This window comes from Coregonus lavaretus (genome assembly GCF_964263955.1).
Source record: "Coregonus lavaretus genome assembly, chromosome: 6".
NCBI classification, from domain to species: domain Eukaryota; kingdom Metazoa; phylum Chordata; class Actinopteri; order Salmoniformes; family Salmonidae; genus Coregonus; species Coregonus lavaretus.
Genome location: NC_139993.1, coordinates 24,247,216 through 24,267,578, shown reverse-complemented (window position 1 = coordinate 24,267,578; position 20,363 = coordinate 24,247,216). Strand labels below are relative to the sequence as shown.

The following is a 20,363-nucleotide window of genomic DNA, read 5'->3' as shown; positions in this document are numbered from 1 at the left end:
ACCAACCAGTCCAACCACCCAGTGTACCCAGTCTAAACTGTCAGTGATCAGCAGTGGTGGAAAAAGTACTCAATTGCCATACTTGAGTAAAAGTAAAGATACCTTCATAGAAAATGTCTCAAGTAAAAGTGAAAGTCACCCAGTAAAATACTACTTAAGTAAAAGTCTAAAAGTATGTGGTTTTAAATATACTTAAGTATCAAAAGTAAACGTAATTGCTAATATATACTTAAGTATCAAAAGTAAAAGTATAAATAATTTCAAATTCCTTATATTAAGCAAACCAGACGGCACAATTTTCTTAATTTATGGATAGCCAGTGGCACACTCCAACACTGAGACATAATTTACAAACAAAGCATCTGTGTTTAGTGAGTCCAGATCAGAGGCTGTAGGGATGACCAGGGATGTTCTCTTGATAAGTGCGTGAATTTGACCATTTTCATGTCCTGCTAAGCATTCAACTGTAACGAGTACTTTTGGGTATCAGGGAAAATGTATGGAGTAAAAAGTACAGTGTTTTCTTTCGGAATGTAGTGAAGTAAAAATAAAAGTTATCCAAAATATAAATAGTAAATTAAAGTACAGATACCCCCAAAAACTACTTAAGTAGTACTTTAAAGTATTTTTACTTAAGTACTTTACACCACTGGCGATCAGGATCACTGTTTGTACATTATTTTCTTCATGACTAAAATTAAGTATCTGTCTATACATTGAAATGCTGTTTTCCATCTTTCTCTTAATGGGCTTCACAATTATAATGTTGTTTAGCAGGGGTACGTTAATTTGGCTAAATGTTTTACAATGGTACATACTGAATGACCCATTCGCTTGCAGTGGTGCACGACTTTCTTTGAGGTTTTGCTCCCATTTGGCAGCAGTGGCAGGTTGTGATGTAATTACAACGTTCCCGTTCCTGACAGGTCGTTAAAAGCAGCAGTTGCTTTTACTTTTGCTGTAAATCCTTTATTCTATTGTCAAACCTTAGAGTAGTGTCTGTCATAACCCATGAATGTCCACTAGATGGCAGTGCTGTGAGGACATTGCTCCCTCCTCCATTCTGCACTGATATGAAAACAGTCTGAGTGAAAACAATATCATATAATGATCGATACTCACAGTATAGTTGCTTTACTTGTCCACTTTCATATCAATGCAGATGAGGGAAGCCACTTGGGACTATTGAGGTGCATACTTGGACTGATTACAGGAGTTTTGGTCAAATTAAATTAAAGGAAACAGACTTGGGTAAAAGTGTGTGTACACATAATATTGAAAAGATGCAGACTTGTGGTACAAAAATAACAACAGATTCATGCTCTCAAATGTATGTAACAACTTTATTTTGGCGCTTATGTACTCAGTAGCAACTCTGAAAAGTCAGTGTGGTCAAATAAACTGTTTGCCCTCCATTAAAAGTAGGGGAGACCGGGGATAGTTGTAACACGGGATGGTTGTAACACTCTCAATATCTCCAATCAGGAACAAGCTAAAATCACGTGACTCACTGTGCACATGCTCAGTTTAGTCCTCAACCCTCATATGAAGAAGCAAGACCCTGTAATAAACTCTGCAGATTTTATTGACAAAAATGTGATTTTGAGGTAAAGTAACTTATTTTTTTGATGGCATCACCTGCTTTGTAGTTAGATTCACCAATCTTATTTCAGGTTTATAACCAGTTTGTGTAGATATATTTGATGTAAGTTAGCAATGCTAAAGTTTTAACATGTAGCTAAAATTTAAGCTAGCTAATGGCTGCAAAGGTCAGGGTTAGTTGTAACAAGCCTAATGAGGTCTGGGTGCCGTGCTGGGAATGCAAATGATGGGCTCACCAAGCCTGTACACCAGGACTACCATACCACTGTCACAACTGTGACTCTGATTGAGTGAACATGTCCAACATTCACACACATCTCTCTCTCAAATTCACTCACACACACACACACACACACCACAAACATTGTTGTTTAGTTCAGATGTTGTTGTTTAGTTGAGAAGGGCCAGTCAATGGAGTGTAAAAATAATAAACATTTTATAATTTGTATTATGACTTTATTATTTCTGCTACACAAAATGTTAAACATGGCAATGTTGTTATCATGTTCTCAGTAAAGGCTTTCAATATCTTGTTGCATGTCATGATTAGAGCATTTTTTCAAACTGTTACATTTCATCCCATGCCCTGTTACAACTGACCCAGGAGGTGGGGTAAATTGTAACATTCTATTCCTTGTATTTGAGACAGTCACACCTTGTTTGTTTGATTTAGAGAGATAATATCAATACCAATTTGTAGCAGACATTGAAGTTGTCCCTATCACATTTTGAATGTAGTAGCTGAAACGATGAGAAATTGACAAAAAATGCAAAAGTGTCCTAGGTCTCCCCTATGTAGTGTATTTCTTGTTCTGATTAAGACAAAAAGGACCACACCTGTTTACAGTATTCTTTACATTATTATTACAGTAATACTGTTAACTAGTATCTTAGATAGTATAAAGTATTGCCTAAAGTATCTTAAGCAACCTATATGGACTTCAGCATTTGTGCAAAAATAGTAACTCTTTAATTGGCCGAACTTATATCACATGTAGCCTACAACACAAAAGTCAAGAGGTGTAGTCCTTAGAGAAAAGAGAAAATAGAGTAGTCCTCAGCGAAAACATTGGTGGTGTAGCCATTTGTGTGGGTGGTTTTATCAATTGAGTGGGTGTGACCGCTCGAGTTACACCGTTCAGTGTGCGTCATTGTAAATAGAACGATACAATTCTTTATTACACACGCAATTGGAAAGAGAGTTTTAATTACATTTTATAGAGGGTACCCCTCGCACCTGTCAAGACCTTTTTGGTGTTTTTTTATGAGTTCCCCCGTTATGTTTTCAGCGTCATATCCCCCGTCGCTGGAGGAATGTCGAGACGGAATTATTTAAAAATAGGATCTCTCTTCTGACAGCCTGCTCTAATGACTCCCATAGCATTGTAGTGCGAGAAGCAGGAATGGGAAGATGGCTGCAGATCTAGGAGAGCTGCTGGTCCCTTATATGCCCACCATTAGAGTTCCCAGAACAGGAGACAGGGTTTTCAAGAGTGAATGTGCCTTTTCCTACGATTCTCCCGTAAGTCTCCCAGTATTATGGTGTGTTTGTGTGTTCCAAGCTGTCTTTACTCATCCCGTAAACTGCGCTAACACACGTGAATAATTACGCAATTTTGTGTCTGGACCTGGGTGTTCCATGGCCACCATTCTCTTGAACTTCAGTGCGACTCTGCGAAAAATAAATAATTATGTTTACATCCTGTGGAATGGGATTTCCTTTGTTGAAAGGGCGCTATTTCACTGTGCCTGTCAGGTGGTTTGGTCAATATAATTAATTACACCTGCGTTGACTGTACTTTGCTATTTCACATTTTGTGCGCCCTATTTCTGTAAAATTTTAGGCTACACCGATTTAAGCTGTGTTGTTTCAGTTGTATTTTTTTAAATGTTGAAAGCATGACTCATCAGCCACACACGTAAAATCACTAGAATAACGTTATATTGATATGGGAGATATTTCTCACGGTTTTGTATTAGAGAAAATAGGAGTTCTTAGAAATTGTGGTCCAGCATTTATTTCAATGTGAGTGACTTGTCATTTGCAACTTCATGAGTAGCGCCAATCAATACCTCTTGAGGGCGCAGTTCTTCCTGATGTCTTACCTCTAGGTGTGGAGCGGTCAGTGCAGCTGGTAATACATTTGTGTCCCCCATGGACAGGCTCCACAGGAGGTTGGTGACACCTTAATTGGGGAGGACGGGCTCTTGGTAATGACTGGAGCGGAATAGGTGGAATGGTATCAAATACATAAAAAACGGGGGAAAATATGCGTACTGTCTTAATAAAACACAATTTCCTACCACCATGCTAGGGTGGGTAATGCTACTTCCTGAGGTTGCGGCGCACATTAAGCCAGGTGTAAACAACACTCATGCAATGTGCAACATTAGTTGTCAGAAAATCTGAAAATGGTGGTGGAAAATAGTTTTATTAAGATGGTACACCTATTTTCCCCGGTTTTTTTTTAGTCATTAAATCGAGTTAAGGCAACTGACGCCTTTGAGGCATGAATGGAGGATGTTTTATGTACGAGTCGGCCCATGGGGGACACAGGTGTGTTGCTGGCTGAATACTTTAGTATAAATGATGTAAAAGGAATAATAGCGACATCTTGCGGCCGGTTGGGCTGCTTCACAAGACAGATTAACTGAAACGCACGTTATTACACACTTTAACGCTCAAGCTTGTGGCTCCCAAGTGTTTGGCTTTTTGTATTAATTAATCAGAAGGTTTTTGCTACGAAACAGTTTATTAATGATAATTGCCATTTTGAAAGTGACTCAGCTGTCTGGAGTTCATCATGTCAGACTGTAGACTTGGGTTGGTTATTTTTATCCCTGTGCTTGAAGCTCGTGTGTCGAGCTACTTTAAGGTTTGTCGCTGAGAGTTTTTTTATGGGAGCCTATACTCCCAAGTACAGATATAGGTTCGTATGAAGGGTTATTTGTTGCCTTGCTACCCAAACTCCTTGCTCCTGCCAAACACTATGCCACGCCCATGGAAGTTAGTTTCTTCTCTGCAATGAGATTGGATCTGAGTACCTCCTTGACGATTTCTAGAATGCAAAGACATTCTAACTGTTATGATTAGTCCCAGAAACTGATGGTTTGGGCCAAAGCCAAATCACACATTGGTAAACCGGCGTTTTGAAAATGCGTATGTGGACACCCCTTCAAATTAGTGGATTTGGCAATTTCAGCCACACCCGTTGCTGACAGGTGTATAAAATTGAGCACACAGCCATGCTATCTCCATAGACAAACATTGGCAGTAGAATGACCCGTTCTGTAGAGCTGAGTGACTTTCAACATGGCACCGTCATAGGATGCCACCTTTCCAACAAGTCAGTTTGTCACATTTCTGCCCAGCTAAAGCTTCCCCGGTCAACTGTAAGTTCTGTTATTGTGAAGTGGAAACGTCTAGGAGCAACAACGGCTCAGCGGCAAAGTGCTAGGCCACACAAGCTCACAGAACGGGACCGCTGAAGTGCGTAGCGCATAAAAATGGTCTGTTCTCGGTTGCAACACTCACTACTGAGTTCCAAACTGCCTCTGGACACATCAGCACAAGAACTGTTAGTCGGGAGCTTTATGAAATGGGTTTGCCAGGCCGAGCAGCAGCACACAAGCCTAAGATCACCATGCACAATGCCAAGCGGTAGCCATTGGACTCTGGAGCAGTGGAAATGCATTCTCTGGAGTGATGAATCACGCTTCACCATCTGGCAGTCCTACAAATTAATCTGTGTTTGGCGAATGCCAGGAGAACGCTACCTGCCCGAATGCATAGGGTCAACTGTAAAGTTTGGTGTATGAGGAATAATGGTCTGGGGCTGTTTTTCATGGTTCGGGCTAGGCCTCGTAGTGCCAGTGAAGTGAAATCTTAATGCTACAGCATACAATGACATTGTAGATGATTCTGTGCTTCCAATTTTGTGGCAACAGTTTGGGGGAAGGCCCTTTCCTGTTTCAGCATGACAATGATCCCGTGCACAAAGCGAGGTCCGTACAGAAATGGTTTGTCGAGATTGGTGTTGAAGAACATGACTGGCCTGCACAAAGCCCTGACCCTCGACCCCATCGAACACCTTTGGGATGAATTGGAACGCCGACTGCGAGCCAGGCCTAATCACCCAACATCCGTGCCCAACCTCACTAATGCTGTTGTAGCTGAATGGAAGCAAGTCCCTGCAGCAATGTTCCAACATCTAGTGGAAAGCCTTCCCAGGAGAGTGGAGGTTGTTATAGCAGCAAAGGGGGGACCAAGTCCATATTAATGCCCATGATTTTGGAATGAGATGTTCGACAAGCAGGTGTCCACATACTTTTGGCAATGTAGTGTACTCTGATTGGTTAGAGATATGATCCAATCGATGACTTTGTTTTGTACAACGCTCCACATTTTGACATCACCACAAACGACTTCAACGATGGCAGTCTGACTGAAGTATGTAGCGATCATAGAGCAGCGGAATAATTCAGTTTGAATCGTCAGGCATGGTTATTTGTGTGATATATTTTTGTTAAACCTTAAAAGCCTCCGTCGTTGTGTGGAAATGAGGGTCTTGTAGGCCTCTGCATTGAAGTTGTCAGTAGAACAAGGCATTTTGTACCTCCAGTTACTTTAATTTGTAGCTGTTGCATGGTTTGATGGTGGTAGGCAGTTGCAGTTTAATTATTTGCACAGTCTGCAAAGCCACACTGGAGTTACACTGTTTCAAACATGAAACCATGTTGTAGGCATATTTCAGAAAATAACGTCCTGAATGCAAGAACACTTGATTTAGGCCTGCCCTAGCCTATATGTAAATTGCATGACATTTTATTGACACAACCCTGCTGACAAACCCTAATATCCTAGAATTCCAATATCCTCAAAAACGTGACAAATCCTTTGCGCATTGACCCCAAATATTTTTACACCTTGATGAAGAAACATCAATATAAGATGCCCTCAGGATGGAAAATATCAGTAAAAACTGAGAGAATTGCAATTTCCATGTACTATGAGTATGACAAAGCGAAAACAGGTTTCTAGCAATTTTAGCAAATATATTTAAAAAACAGAAATACCTTAGTATTTGAATTATTTATTTTACGCAGTCATTTTTGCTGATCTTTATCTGTACATCTAAAGCATTTTCAGATGCTCCTGACACGTGCTACCTCACATGGGTGCATATTTATTTGTATTTGCCAAGGCAGCAGCTACTCTTCCTGGGGTCCAGCAACATTAAGGCAGTTATATACTATTTCTAATATTACATGACATTACATTTCATAACACTTTCCACAACACATTAAGTGTGTGTCCTCAGGCCACTACTCTACTACCAAATATCTACAGTGGCTTGCGAAAGTATTCACCCCCCTTGGCATTTTTCCTATTTTGTTGCCTTACAACCTGGAATTAAAATTGATTTTTTTGGGGGGGGTTTGTATCATTTGATTTACACAACATGCCTACCACTTTGAAGATGCAAAATAATTTTTATTGTGAAACAAACAAGAAATAAGACACAAAAACAGAACTTGAGCGTGCATAACTATTCACCCCCCCAAGTCAATACTTTGTAGAGCCACCTTTTGCAGCAATTACAGCTGCAAGTCTCTTGGGGTATGTATGCACTCACTTAACTGTAAGTCGCTCTGGATAAGAGCGTCTGCTAAATGGCTAAAATGTAAAATGTCTCTATAAGCTTGGCACATCTAGCCACTGGGATTTTTGCCCATTCTTCAAGGTAAAACTGCTCCAGCTCCTTCAAGTTGGATGGGTTCCACTGGTGTACAGCAATCTTTAAGTCATACCACAGAATCTTAATTGGATTGAGGTCTGGGCTCTTGAATAGGCTATTCCAAGATATTTAAATGTTTCCCCTTAAACCACTCGAGTGTTGCTTTAGCAGTATGCTTAGGGTCATTGTCCTGCTGGAAGGTGAACCTCCGTCCCAGTCTGAAATCTCTGGAAGACTGAAACAGGTTTCCTTCAAGAATTTCCCTGTATTTAGCGCCATCCATAATTTCTTCAATTCTGACCAGTTTCCCAGTCCCTGCCGATGGAAAAACATTCCCACAGCATGATGCTGCCACCACCATGCTTCACTGTGGGGATGGTGTTCTCGGGGTGATGAGAGGTGTTGGGTTTGCGCCAGACATAGCGTTTTCCTTGATGGCCAAAAAGCTCAATTTTAGTCTCATCTGACCAGAGTACCTTCTTCCATATGTTTGGGGAATCTCCCACATGGCTTTTGGCGAACACCAAACGTGTTTTGCTTATTTTTTTCTTTAAGCAATGGCTTTTTTCTGGCCACTCTTCTGTAAAGCCCAGCTCTGTGGAGTGTACGGCTTAAAGTGGTCCTATGGACAGATACTCCAATCTCCGCTGTGGAGCTTTGCAGCTCCTTCAGGGTTATCTTTGGTCTCTTTGTTGCCTCTGATTAATGCCCTCCTTGCCTGGTCCGTGAGTATTGGTGTGCAGCCCTCTCTTGGCAGGTTTGTTGTGGTGCCATATTCTTTCAAGTTTTTAATAATGGATTTAATGGTACTCCGTGGGATGTTCATAGTTTCAGATATATTATAACCCTGATCTGTACTTCTCCACAACTTTGTCCCTGACCTGTTTAGAGAGCTCCTTGGTCTTCATGGTGCCGCTTGCTTGGTGGTGCCCCTTGCTTAGTGGTGTTGCAGACTCTGGGGCCTTTCAGAACAGGTGTATGTATGTGTGTGTATATATATGTGTGTATATATATATATATATATATATATATATATATATATATATATATATATATATATATATATATATATATATATATATATATGTATATATGTATGTGTGTGTGTGTAATCATGTGACAGATCATGTGACACTTAGATTGCACACAGGTGGACTTTATTTAACTAATTATGTGACTTCTGAAGGTAATTGGTTGCACCAGATCTTATTTAGGGGCTTCATAGCAAAGGGGGTGAATACATAAGCACACACCACTTTTCCGTTATTTATTTTTTAGAATTTTTTTAAACAAGTTATTTTTTTCACTTCACCAATTTTGACTATTTTGTGTATGTCCATTACATGAAATCCAAATAAAAATCCATTTAAATTCCAGGTTGTAAGGCAACAAAATAGGAAAAATGCCATGGGGGGTGAATACTTTCGCAAGCCACTGTACAACACCAAATCCATGTGTACGTGTGTGTAGAGTGCGTGTCTTATCATGTGTATGTGTGTCTGTGCCTGTGTGTGTGTGTGTGTGTGTGTGTCTGTGCCTGTGTGTGTGTGTCTCTTCACAGTCCCCGCTGTTCCATTTGTTACAAAAAATCTTGCATCAGTTACCTGATGTGGAATAGAGTTCCATGTAGCCATGGCTCTGTAGTACTGTGCGCCTCCCATAGTCTGTTCTTGACTTGGGGATTGTTAAGAGACCTTTGGTGGCATGTCTTGTGGGGTATGCATGGGTGTCCAAGCTGTGTGCTAGTAGGTTAAACCGACACCTCTGTGCATTTAGCATGTCAACACTTCTTACAAAAACAAGTAGTGATGAAGTCAATCTCTCCTCCACTTTGAGCCAACAGTCTGGTGTTGGCTGACCACTAGAATGTGTGTGTGTTGCATGTTATTCACCACATGTTGTTTTTGTCCACAGGAGTCTGAGGGAGGCTTGTATGTGTGTATGAACACATTCCTGGGCTTTGGCAGAGAACATGTGGAGAGACATTACCGTAAAACCGGACAGAGTGTTTACATTCACCTCAAACGCCATATCAAAGAGGTAAGGGGTCATACCATGTGCTTAATTCTATATTGGTCTACATTTACAGTGCAAACAGTACATACAACACCTTTGTGTTCAGTTTTGGCAAAAAACATTGAAGGAAAATATATAGAACTGATAAGAGGCTGGCTTGTAAATTCTCTAGGGGATTTTAAAGGAACATTTACAAAAATATCAACTTCATATTCATCATCTTCAGCACCACCCTAACATCAACGTATGTGAAAACAGCACGTTTCTATGTTTTGGAGTAAAAAAGATAGAGGAAGAAAAGTGTTTTGATGACATCATCCGGAAACACTTTTGACATTATCTGGTACTTTACTAACCGTTGCCTGCTTATAGTTGGTTAAAATCACATGATGCACACTGACATCATCTGGTGTGCCTCTTTCTGACTACAAAACATATAAACCTTCACATATGTTGATGTTGTGGTGATGCTGGAGATGATGAACATGAAGTTGAACATTTAAAAAAGTAATCCTTTAACTAATACTTTTTTGGTCCTATGCGCTTATTCATTTGGAAGTCCCCTATCTTCAGATTTGTTAGGTTCAACCAATACAGCGGTCTGCTTCGTGCGTGCCTTGTTGTATTCTGACATGAAGTATTGCACAGACAGGCACACTGTAACCTCACCATTTCAGATGAGTCTGTGATGGATCATTGTATGTAAGCCTATCATAGTCCTGCATGCGAGTGTGTTCCATCCCTTTTCCTTATTTTGGCCCTTTTGGTAACGTTCTTTCCCTAACATGACCTCCATTGATTTTCATTGAGACTGTCACTCTGATAATCCTCAACAATTTAAACCGCCTCCTGAGAAATGCTTTCAGTGAATAATCTTTGAGTCATCTAATTTTATTGGTAGCAACCCGCTTATTATATATACAGTGGGGGAAAAAAGAATTTAGTCAGCCACCAATTGTGCAAGTTCGAGGCCTGTAATTTTCATCATAGGTACACGTCAACTATGACAGACAAATTGAGAAGAAAAAAAATCCAGAAAATCACATTGTAGGATTTTTAATGAATTTATTTGCAAATTATGGTGGAAAATAAGTATTTGGTCACCTACAAACAAGCAAGATTTCTGGCTCTCACAGACCTGTAACTTCTTCTTTAAGAGGCTCCTCTGTCCTCCACTCGTTACCTGTATTAATGGCACCTGTTTGAACTTGTTATCAGTATAAAAGACACCTGTCCACAACCTCAAACAGTCACACTCCAAACTCCACTATGGCCAAGACCAAAGAGCTGTCAAAGGACACCAGAAACAAAATTGTAGACCTGCACCAGGCTGGGAAGACTGAATCTGCAATAGGTAAGCAGCTTGGTTTGAAGAAATCAACTGTGGGAGCAATTATTAGGAAATGGAAGACATACAAGACCACTGATAATCTCCCTCGATCTGGGGCTCCACGCAAGATCTCACCCTGTGGGGTCAAAATGATCACAAGAACGGTGAGCAAAAATCCCAGAACCACACGGGGGGACCTAGTGAATGACCTGCAGAGAGCTGGGACCAAAGTAACAAAGCCTACCATCAGTAACACACTACGCCGCCAGGGACTCAAATCCTGCAGTGCCAGACGTGTCCCCCTGCTTAAGCCAGTACATGTCCAGGCCCGTCTGAAGTTTGCTAGAGTGCATTTGGATGATCCAGAAGAGGATTGGGAGAATGTCATATGGTCAGATGAAACCAAAATATAACTTTTTGGTAAAAACTCAACTCGTCGTGTTTGGAGGACAAATAATGCTGAGTTGCATCCAAAGAACACCATACCTACTGTGAAGCATGGGGGTGGAAACATCATGCTTTGGGGCTGTTTTTCTGCAAAGGGACCAGGACGACTGATCCGTGTAAAGGAAAGAATGAATGGGGCCATGTATCGTGAGATTTTGAGTGAAAACCTCCTTCCATCAGCAAGGGCATTGAAGATGAAACGTGGCTGGGTCTTTCAGCATGACAATGATCCCAAACACACCGCCCGGGCAACGAAGGAGTGGCTTCGTAAGAAGCATTTCAAGGTCCTGGAGTGGCCTAGCCAGTCTCCAGATCTCAACCCCATAGAAAATCTTTGGAGGGAGTTGAAAGTCCGTGTTGCCCAGCGACAGCCCCAAAACATCACTGCTCTAGAGGAGATCTGCATGGAGGAATGGGCCAAAATACCAGCAACAGTGTGTGAAAACCTTGTGAAGACATACAGAAAACGTTTGACCTGTGTCATTGCCAACAAAGGGTATATAACAAAGTATTGAGAAACTTTTGTTATTGACCAAATACTTATTTTCCACCATAATTTGCAAATAAATTCATTAAAAATCCTACAATGTGATTTTCTGGATTTTTTTTTCTCATTTTGTCTGTCATAGTTGACGTGTACCTATGATGAGAATTACAGGCCTCTCTCATCTTTTTAAGTGGGAGAACTTGCACAATTGGTGGCTTTTCCCCCCCACTTTATTGTGTATATTACTATCACTTAAAATATCACCTAATATCACTGGAAGGCCACCAAAAATTCAGAAATGTTCATCCCCAACTACAACATTTTCCATCTAGATAGAACTACCAAAGGGGGTGGAGTTGCAATCTACTGTAGAGATAGAGCTCTGCAGGCTATCATACATCCAGGTCTGTGCCCAAACAGTTTGAGCTCCTACTTCTAAAAATCCACCTTTCCAGAAATAAGTTTGACTGTTGCCGCTTGCTACAGAACCCCCTCAGCCCCCAGCTGTGCCCTGGACACCATATGTGAATTGATTGCCCCCCATCTATCCTCAGAGTTCGTACAGCTTGGTGACCTAAACTGGGATATGCTTAACACCCCGGCCATCCTACATTCCAAACTAGATGCCCTCAATCTCACACAAATTATCAAGGAACCTACCAGGTACAACCCTAAATCCGTAAACATGGGCACCCTCATAGATATCATCCTGACTAACTTACCCTCTAAATACACCTCTGCTGTCTTCAACCAGGATCTCAGCGATCACTGCCTTATTGCCTGCGTCCGTTAACAGGTCCGCGGTCAAACAACCACCCCTCATCACTGTCAAACGCTCCCTAAAACACTTTAGCGAGCAGGCCTTCCTAATTGACCTGGCCCAGGTATCCTGGATGGATATCGATCTCATTCCGTCAGTAGAGGATGCCTGGTTGTTCTTTAAAAGTGCTTTCCCCTCAATCTTAAATAAGCATGCCCCATTCAAAAAATTCAGAACTAAGAACAGATATAGCCCCTGGTTCTCCTCAGACTTGACTGCCCTTGACCAGCACAAAAACATCCTGTGGCATACTGCATTAGCATCGAATAGCCCCCGCGATATGCAACTTTTCAGGGAAGTAAGGAACCAATATACACAAGCAGTTAGGAAAGCAAAGGCTAGCTTTTTCAAACAGAAATTTGCATCCTGTAGCACTAACTCCAAAAAGTTTTGGGACGCTGTAAAGTCCATGGAGAATAAGAGCACTATCACCACCGATAAATCCACAATAATCGAGAATTTCAACAAGCATTTTGCTACGGCTGGCCATGCTTTCCACCTGGCTACCACTACCCCGGTCACCAGCCCTGCACCCTCCACTGCAACTTGCCCATGCCACCCCCCCTCTTCTCCTTCACACAAATTCAGACAGCTGATGTTCTGAAAGAGCTGCAAAATCTGGACCCCTACAAATCATCTGGGCTAGACAATCTGGACCCTTTTTTTCTAAAATTAGCCGCCGAAATTGTCGCAACCCATATGACTAGCCTGTTCAACCTCTCTTTCGTAACGTCTGAGATCCCCAGAGATTGGAAAGCTGCCGCGGTCATCCCGCTCTTCAAAGGGGGTGACACTCTAGATCCAAACTGTTACAGACCTATATCCATCCTGCCCTGCCTTTCGAAAGTTTTTGAAAGCCAAGTTAACAAACAGATCACCGACCATTTTGAATCACACCGTACCTTCTCCGCTATGCAATCCGGTTTCCGAGCTGGTCATGGGTGCACTTCAGCCATGCTCAAGGTCCTAAACGATATTATAACGGCGATCGATAATAGAATACTGTGCAGCCGTCTTCATCGACCTGGCCAAGGCTTTCGACTCTGCCAACCACCGCATTCTTATTGGCAGACTAAATAGCCTTGGTTTCTCAAATGACTGCCTCACCTGGTTCACCAATTACTTCTCAGATAGAGTTCAATGTGTCAAATCGGAGGGCCTGTTGTATGGACCTATGGCAGTCTCTATGGGGGTGCTACAGGGTTCAATTCTTGGGCCGACTCTTTTCTCTGTCACCCCGCTCCTCCGCACACTCCACTGTCTTCCAGTTGAGGCCAGTTGAGGCTCGCATCTACTACAAGACCATGGTGCTTGCCTACGGAGCTGTGAGGGGAACGGCACCTCCTTACCTTCAGGCTCTGATCAGACCCTACACACAAATGAGGGCACTACGTTCATCCACCTCTGGCCTGCTAGCTCCCCTACCTCTACGGAAGCACAGTTCCCGCTCAGCCCAGTCAAAGCTATTCGCTGCTCTGGCACCCCAATGGTGGAACAAGCTCCCCCACGACGCCAGGACAGTGGAGTCACTGACCACCTTCCGGAGACACTTGAAACCCTACCTCTTTAAGGAATACCTGGAATAGTATAAAGTAATCCTTCTTCCCACTGGCTATCATAATTTGAATGAACCAATTTGTAAGTCGCTCTGGATAAGAGCGTCTGCTAAATGATGTAAATGTAAATATCAATGATGTCGCTCTTGCTGCTGGTGATTCTCAGATACACCTCTACGCAGACGACACCATTATGTATACATCTGGCCCTTCATTGGACACTGTGTTAACAAACCTCCAAACGAGCATCAATGCCATACAGCACTCCTTCCGTAGCCTCCAACTGCTCTTAAACACAAGTAAAACTAAATGCATGCTCTTCAATCGAACGCTGCTGGCACCCGCCCACCCGACTAGAATCACTACTCTCGACGGGTCTGACCTAGAGTATGTGGACAACTACAAATACCTAGGTGTCTGGTTAGACTGTAAACTCTCCTTCCAGACTCACATTAAGCATCTCCAATCCAAAGTTAAATCTATAATCGGCTTCCTATTTTGCAACAACGCCTCCTTCACTCATGCTGCCAAACATGCCCTCGTAAAACTGACTATCCTACCGATCCTTGACTTCGGCGATGTCATTTACAAAATAGCCTCCAACACTCTACTCAGCAAATTGGATGTAGTCTATCACAGTGCCATCCGTTTTGTCACCAAAGCCCCGTATACTACCCACCACAGTGACCTGTACGCTCTTGTTGGCTGGTCCTCACTACATATTCGTCGCCAAACCCAATGGCTCCAGTCCATCTATAAATCACTGCTAGGCAAATCCCCGCCTTATCTTAGCTCATTGGTCACCATAGCAACACCCACCCGTAGTATGCGCTCCAGCAGGTATATCTCACTGGTTATCCCCAAAGCCAACACCTCCTTTGGCCACCATTCCTTCCAGTTCTCTGCTGCCAATGACTGGAACGAACTGCAAAAATCTCTGAAGCTGGAGACTCTTATCTCCGTCACTAACTTTAGGCATCAGTTGTCAGAACAGCTTACCGATCACTGCACCTGTACACAGCCCATCTGTAATTAGCCCATCCAACTACCTCATCCCCATATTGTTATTTATTTTGCTCATTTGCACCGCAGTATCTCTATTTGCACATCATCTCTTGCACATCTATCATTCCAGTGTTAATACTAATTGTAATTATTTTGCACTATGGCCTATTTATTGCCTTACCTCCATAACATGCTACATTTGCACACACTGTATATATATTTTCTGTTGTATTTTTGACTTTGTTTTGTTTTACCCCATATGTAACTCTGTGTTGTTGTTTTTATCGCACTGCTTTGCTTTATCTTGGCCAGGTCGCAGTTGTAAATGAGAACTTGTTCTCAACTGGCTTACCTGGTTAAATAAAGGTGAAATAAAAATACAAAAATAAACTCACTTTTCTGTTTTCCTGACAAATGTATATAGCCATGTAGTTCTTACAGCAACAGATCAACTACAGTGAGGGAAAAAAGTATTTGATCCCCTGCTGATTTTGTACATTTGCCCACTGACAAAGAAATGATCAGTCTATAATTTTAATGGTAGGTTTATTTGAACAGTGAGAGACAGAATAACAACAAAATAATCCAGAAAAACGCATGTCAAAAATGTTATAAATTGATTTGCATTTTAATGAGGGAAATAAGTATTTGACCCCCTCTCAATCAGAAAGATTTGTGGCTCCCAGGTTTCTTTTATACAGGTAACGAGCTGAGATTAGGAGCACACTCTTAAAGGGAGTGCTCCTAATCTCAGTTTGTTACCTGTATAAAAGACACCTGTCCACAGAAGCAAGCAATCAATCAATCAGATTCCAAACTCTCCACCATGGCCAAAACCAAACAGCTCTCCAAGGATGTCAAGGACAAGATTGTAGACCTACACAAGGCTGGAATGGGCTATCGCCAAACAGCTTGGTGAGAAGGTGACAACAGTTGGTGCGATTATTCGCAAATGGAAGAAACACAAAATAACTGTCAATCTCCCTCGGCCTGGGACTCCATGCAAGATCTCACATCGTGGAGTTGCAGTGATCATGGGAACGGTGAGGAATCAGCCCAGAACTACACGGGAGGATCTTGTCAATGATCTCAAGGCAGCTGGGACCATAGTCACCAAGAAAACAATTGGTAACACACTACGCCGTGAAGGACTGAAATCTTGCAGCGCCCGCAAGGTCCCCCTGCTCAAGAAAGCACATATACAGGCCCATCTGAAGTTTGCCAATGAACATCTGAATGATTCAGAGGAGAACTGGGTGAAAGTGTTGTGGTCATATGAGACCAAAATGGAGCTATTTGGCATCAACTCAACTCGCCGTGTTTGGAGGAGGAGGAATGCTGCCTATGACCCCAAGAACACCATCCCCACCGTCAAACATGGAGGTGGAAACATTATGCTTTGGGGGTGTTTTTCTGCTAAGGGGACAGGACAACTTCACTGCATCAAAGGGACGATGGACGGGGCCATGTACTGTCAAATCTTGGGTGAGAACCTCCTTCCCTCAGCCAGGGCATTGAAAATGGGTCGTGGATGGGTATTCCAGCATGACAATGACCCAAAACACACGGCCAACGCAACAAAGGAGTGGCTCAAGAAGAAGCACGTTAAGGTCCTGGAGTGGCCTAGCCAGTCTCCAGACCTTAATCCAATAGAAAATCTGTGGAGGGAGCTGAAGGTTCGAGTTTCCAAACGTCAGCCTCGAAACATTAATGACATTAATCTGCAAAGAGGAGTGGGACAAAATCCCTCCTGAGATGTGTGCAAACCTGGTGGCCAACTACAAGAAACGTCTGACCTCTGTGATTGCCAACAAGGGTTTTGCCACCAAGTACTAAGTCATGTTTTGCAGAGGGGTCAAATACTTATTTCCCTCATTAAAATGCAAATCAATTTCAAAAATTTTTGACATGCGTTTTTCTGGATTTTTGTGTTCTTATTCTGTCTCTCACTGTTCAAATAAACCTACCATTAAAATTATAGACTGATCATGTCTTTGTCAGTGGGCCAACGTACAAAATCAGCAGGGGATCAAATACTTTTTTCCCTCACTGTAGGTCTGTTCTCTATTTGGAATCGATCACAGTAGGAGAAATTGGAGGTTCAGTTGTAAACAACAACCTTAGCTGCTACGGTTTCCTCTTGGTTCTAATTGACCCCAGATAAGCCCCCCTGTAAGTGATTCTATTTCCATGCCTGGATCTGTCCAGAAACAGCTGGCCGCATTCTGCCTTCTCCTGTGTCTGCTGTTTTCCCATGAGGCCAGTTGGTCCCAGAGTGCGTCAGCATTCTTCCTGTCTGTTTGATGTGTCTGCCTCCCTGCCCTATTGCACAATTGATGGGCATCCACCTGAACCCGATTGGATCAGAAGGACCCAGTCAGTTCACAATGAATGGGCTCGTAGCCTTAGCTAGTGATTTTAAATGTTGACAGTCTACTGATTCTACTCTATTGATTGTAAAAAGGACATGGTTTCATATTGATTGATTTATCCATGTGTGCATTTCTATGGTTGATACTGTTATAATTGACAGTTTGTCAGCCAACACTAGACTGTTGTATTAGTGTTGATAAACCAACATTACATCTACCAAAACAGTTTTGGTATTCTTACTTGTAAAGGTAATAATTTTTAGAAAATGATGGAAGTTTCATGGCTTGCTTTGAGATATTTAGACTACCTGTTGACTTGTGTTTCCCACAGAAACCTACAGGTGCTGCAGGGGGTGCCATCCCCAGAAGAAGAAACGGAAAAGTGTTCCTAGGTAAGCCTGATACTTGTATTGTCCTAAAAACTACTCGTATATCATCATGGGGAGTTCCCCTTAAACTCAATCTCCTGATGGCTTATTTACAGGACTTTGGTTATATGGCAGTAGCCCTACACTGGCCCCACACTCTTTTGCCTAAAGTGACATCTTCCCATGTCCAGAGTCGAGGCCCGGGCCCCCAGTCATTTACTGCCGCCCAACTCTAAATTTAGCTCATTTATTTGTATATGCAGTTAGTAACCGTTCTAAATCCAAAGTGCCACATGCCCGACCTGGCCTACTCCCCTCCTGCAGGGGGGTTAGTTTAAAGTGGGCCACCCCTGCCTGTCACTCGGCCGTCCTCAGCTGCTGCGCCCTGTCAACCCCACCAGCTGACACACTTATGCCATTGGCCACAATGACCGGACCGTACCAGGTTACTGACCCCTGAGTATTCTATACAATTCTTGACATTCTGTTGTGAAATTGTTAAACGAGGACTTTGCATCATACTACTCTCAGTAGAACTCAACAGCTCTGCAGCTGTGACATCTAACCCTAAACCCTAGTCCGGGTTAGCCTCACTTACTAGATGTACAGTACCAGTCAAAAGTTTGGACACACCTACTCATTCAAGTTTTAAAAAAAAGAAGAAGATTTTCTACATTGTAGAATAATAGTGAAGACATCAAAACTATGAAATAACACATGGAATCTTGTAGTAACCAAAAAAGTGTTAAACAAATCAAAATATATTTGAGATTCTTCAAAGTCGCCACCCTTTGCCTTGATGACAGCTTTGCACACTCTTGGCATTCTCTCAACCAGCTTCACCTGGAATGCTTTACCAACAGTCTTGAAGGAGTTCCCACATATGCTGAGCACTTGTTGGCTGCTTTTCCTTCACTCTGCGATCCAACTAATCCCAAACCATCTCATTTGGGTTGAGGTCGGGTGATTGTGGAGGCCAGGTCATCTGATGCAGCACTCAATCACTCTCCTTGGTCAAATAGCCCTTACACAGCCTGGAGGTCTGTTTTGGTTCATTGTCCTGTTGAAAAACAAATGATAGTCCCACTTAGCGCAAACCAGATGTGATGGTGTATCGCTGCAGAATGCTGTGGTAGCCATGCTCGTTAAGTGTGCCTTGAATTCTAAATACCAGCAAAGCACCTCCACACCATCACACCTCCTCCTCCATGCTTCACGGTGGGAACCACACATGTGGAGATCATCCATTCACCTACTCTGCGTCTCACAAAGACACAGCGGTTGGAACCAAAAATCTCAAATTTGGAATCATCAGACCATAGGACACATTTCCACGGGTCTAATGTCCATTGCTCTTGTTTCTTGGCCCAAGCAAGTCTCCTCTTCTTATTGGTGTCCTTTAGTAGTGGTTTCTTTGCAGCAATTCGACCATGAAGGCCTGATTCACGCAGTCTCCTCTGAACAGTTGATATTGAGATGTCTGTTAGTTGAACTCAGAGACGCATTTATTTGGGCTGCAATCTGAGGTGCAGTTAATTACCGATATCTGAGGCTGGTAACTCTAATGAACTTATCCTCTGTAGCAGAGGTAACTCTGGGTCTTCCTTTCCTGTGGCGGTCCTCATGAGAGCCAGTTTCATCATAGCGCTTGATAGTTTTTGCGACTGCACTTGAAGAAACTTTCAAAGTTCTTGAAATGTTCTGGATTGACTGACCGTCATGTCTTAAAGTAATGATGGACTGTCGTTTCTTGCCATAGTATGGACTTGGTCTTTTACCAAATAGGGCTATCTTCTGTATATCACCCCTACCTTGTCACAACACAACTGATTGGCTTAAATGCATTAAGAAGGAAATAAATTCCACAAATTAACTTTTAACAAGGCACACCTGTTAATTGAAATGCATTCTAAGTGACTACCTCATGAAGCTGGTTGAGAGAATGCCAAGAGTGTGCAAAGCTGTCATCAAGGCAAAGGGTGGCTACTTTGAAGAATCTCAAATCTAAAATACATTTGGATTTGTTTTACACTTTTTTTGGTTACTACATGATTCCATGTGTGTTATTTCATAGTTGTGATGTCTTCACTATTATTCTACAATGTAGAAAATAGTAAAAATAAAGAAAAACAAATGCAAGTACACACCCCATTTTTGTATTTGATAACCCACCTGTCAGTTACACTCTAACAAATCACATGATATCAGAAATGCATTAATCACCTGAAACACCTACTATATTCTATCATATGTATTTGATCCTATCTAGCCAAGCCAAATGCTTCGTGAAAGGCACAGGCCAATCAATGGTATGAATCATCAGTCACTGTTTTATGGTAACTGAATGTCAATGTCTGCTTCCTCTCTTGAAGATTTAGAACTAAACTGTGATTTTAACGGAGATGAGTATGTGTGTGAAGACGAGGCCAAGCTCGTCATATTTCCAGACCACTTCGAGATCCCCTTACCAAATATTGAGGAGTTGCCTGCACTGGTCAGTGAGTGTGGGCCCGTGCCCTCTGTGTGCCATATATTCTGAAGGGAAACGGTGGTTCACGTACCATCCTTTGCCTTGCTTATCATGTTTTCCGATGCCATAGGTATCATGTGCTTTTCTTTTTG

General features: G+C 42.2%; 1 protein-coding gene across 4 annotated transcripts in view; it reads left to right on the top strand.

Annotated features, from left to right (window-relative positions):
• Positions 1 to 3,013: 3,013 nt before the first annotated feature.
• Positions 3,014 to 20,363, top strand: part of usp13 (ubiquitin specific peptidase 13) — a gene marked incomplete at both ends in the record, with an annotated part of 65,410 nt that continues 48,060 nt past the window's right edge. For all 4 annotated transcript variants that reach the window (XM_084164516.1, XM_084164517.1, XM_084164515.1 and 1 more), the window contains 4 exons: positions 3,014 to 3,124; positions 9,255 to 9,380; positions 17,705 to 17,765; positions 20,114 to 20,235. In XM_084164516.1, the coding sequence (XP_084020642.1) occupies positions 3,014 to 3,124; positions 9,255 to 9,380; positions 17,705 to 17,765; positions 20,114 to 20,235 (420 nt within the window). The remainder of the gene's footprint in view (positions 3,125 to 9,254; positions 9,381 to 17,704; positions 17,766 to 20,113; positions 20,236 to 20,363) is intronic.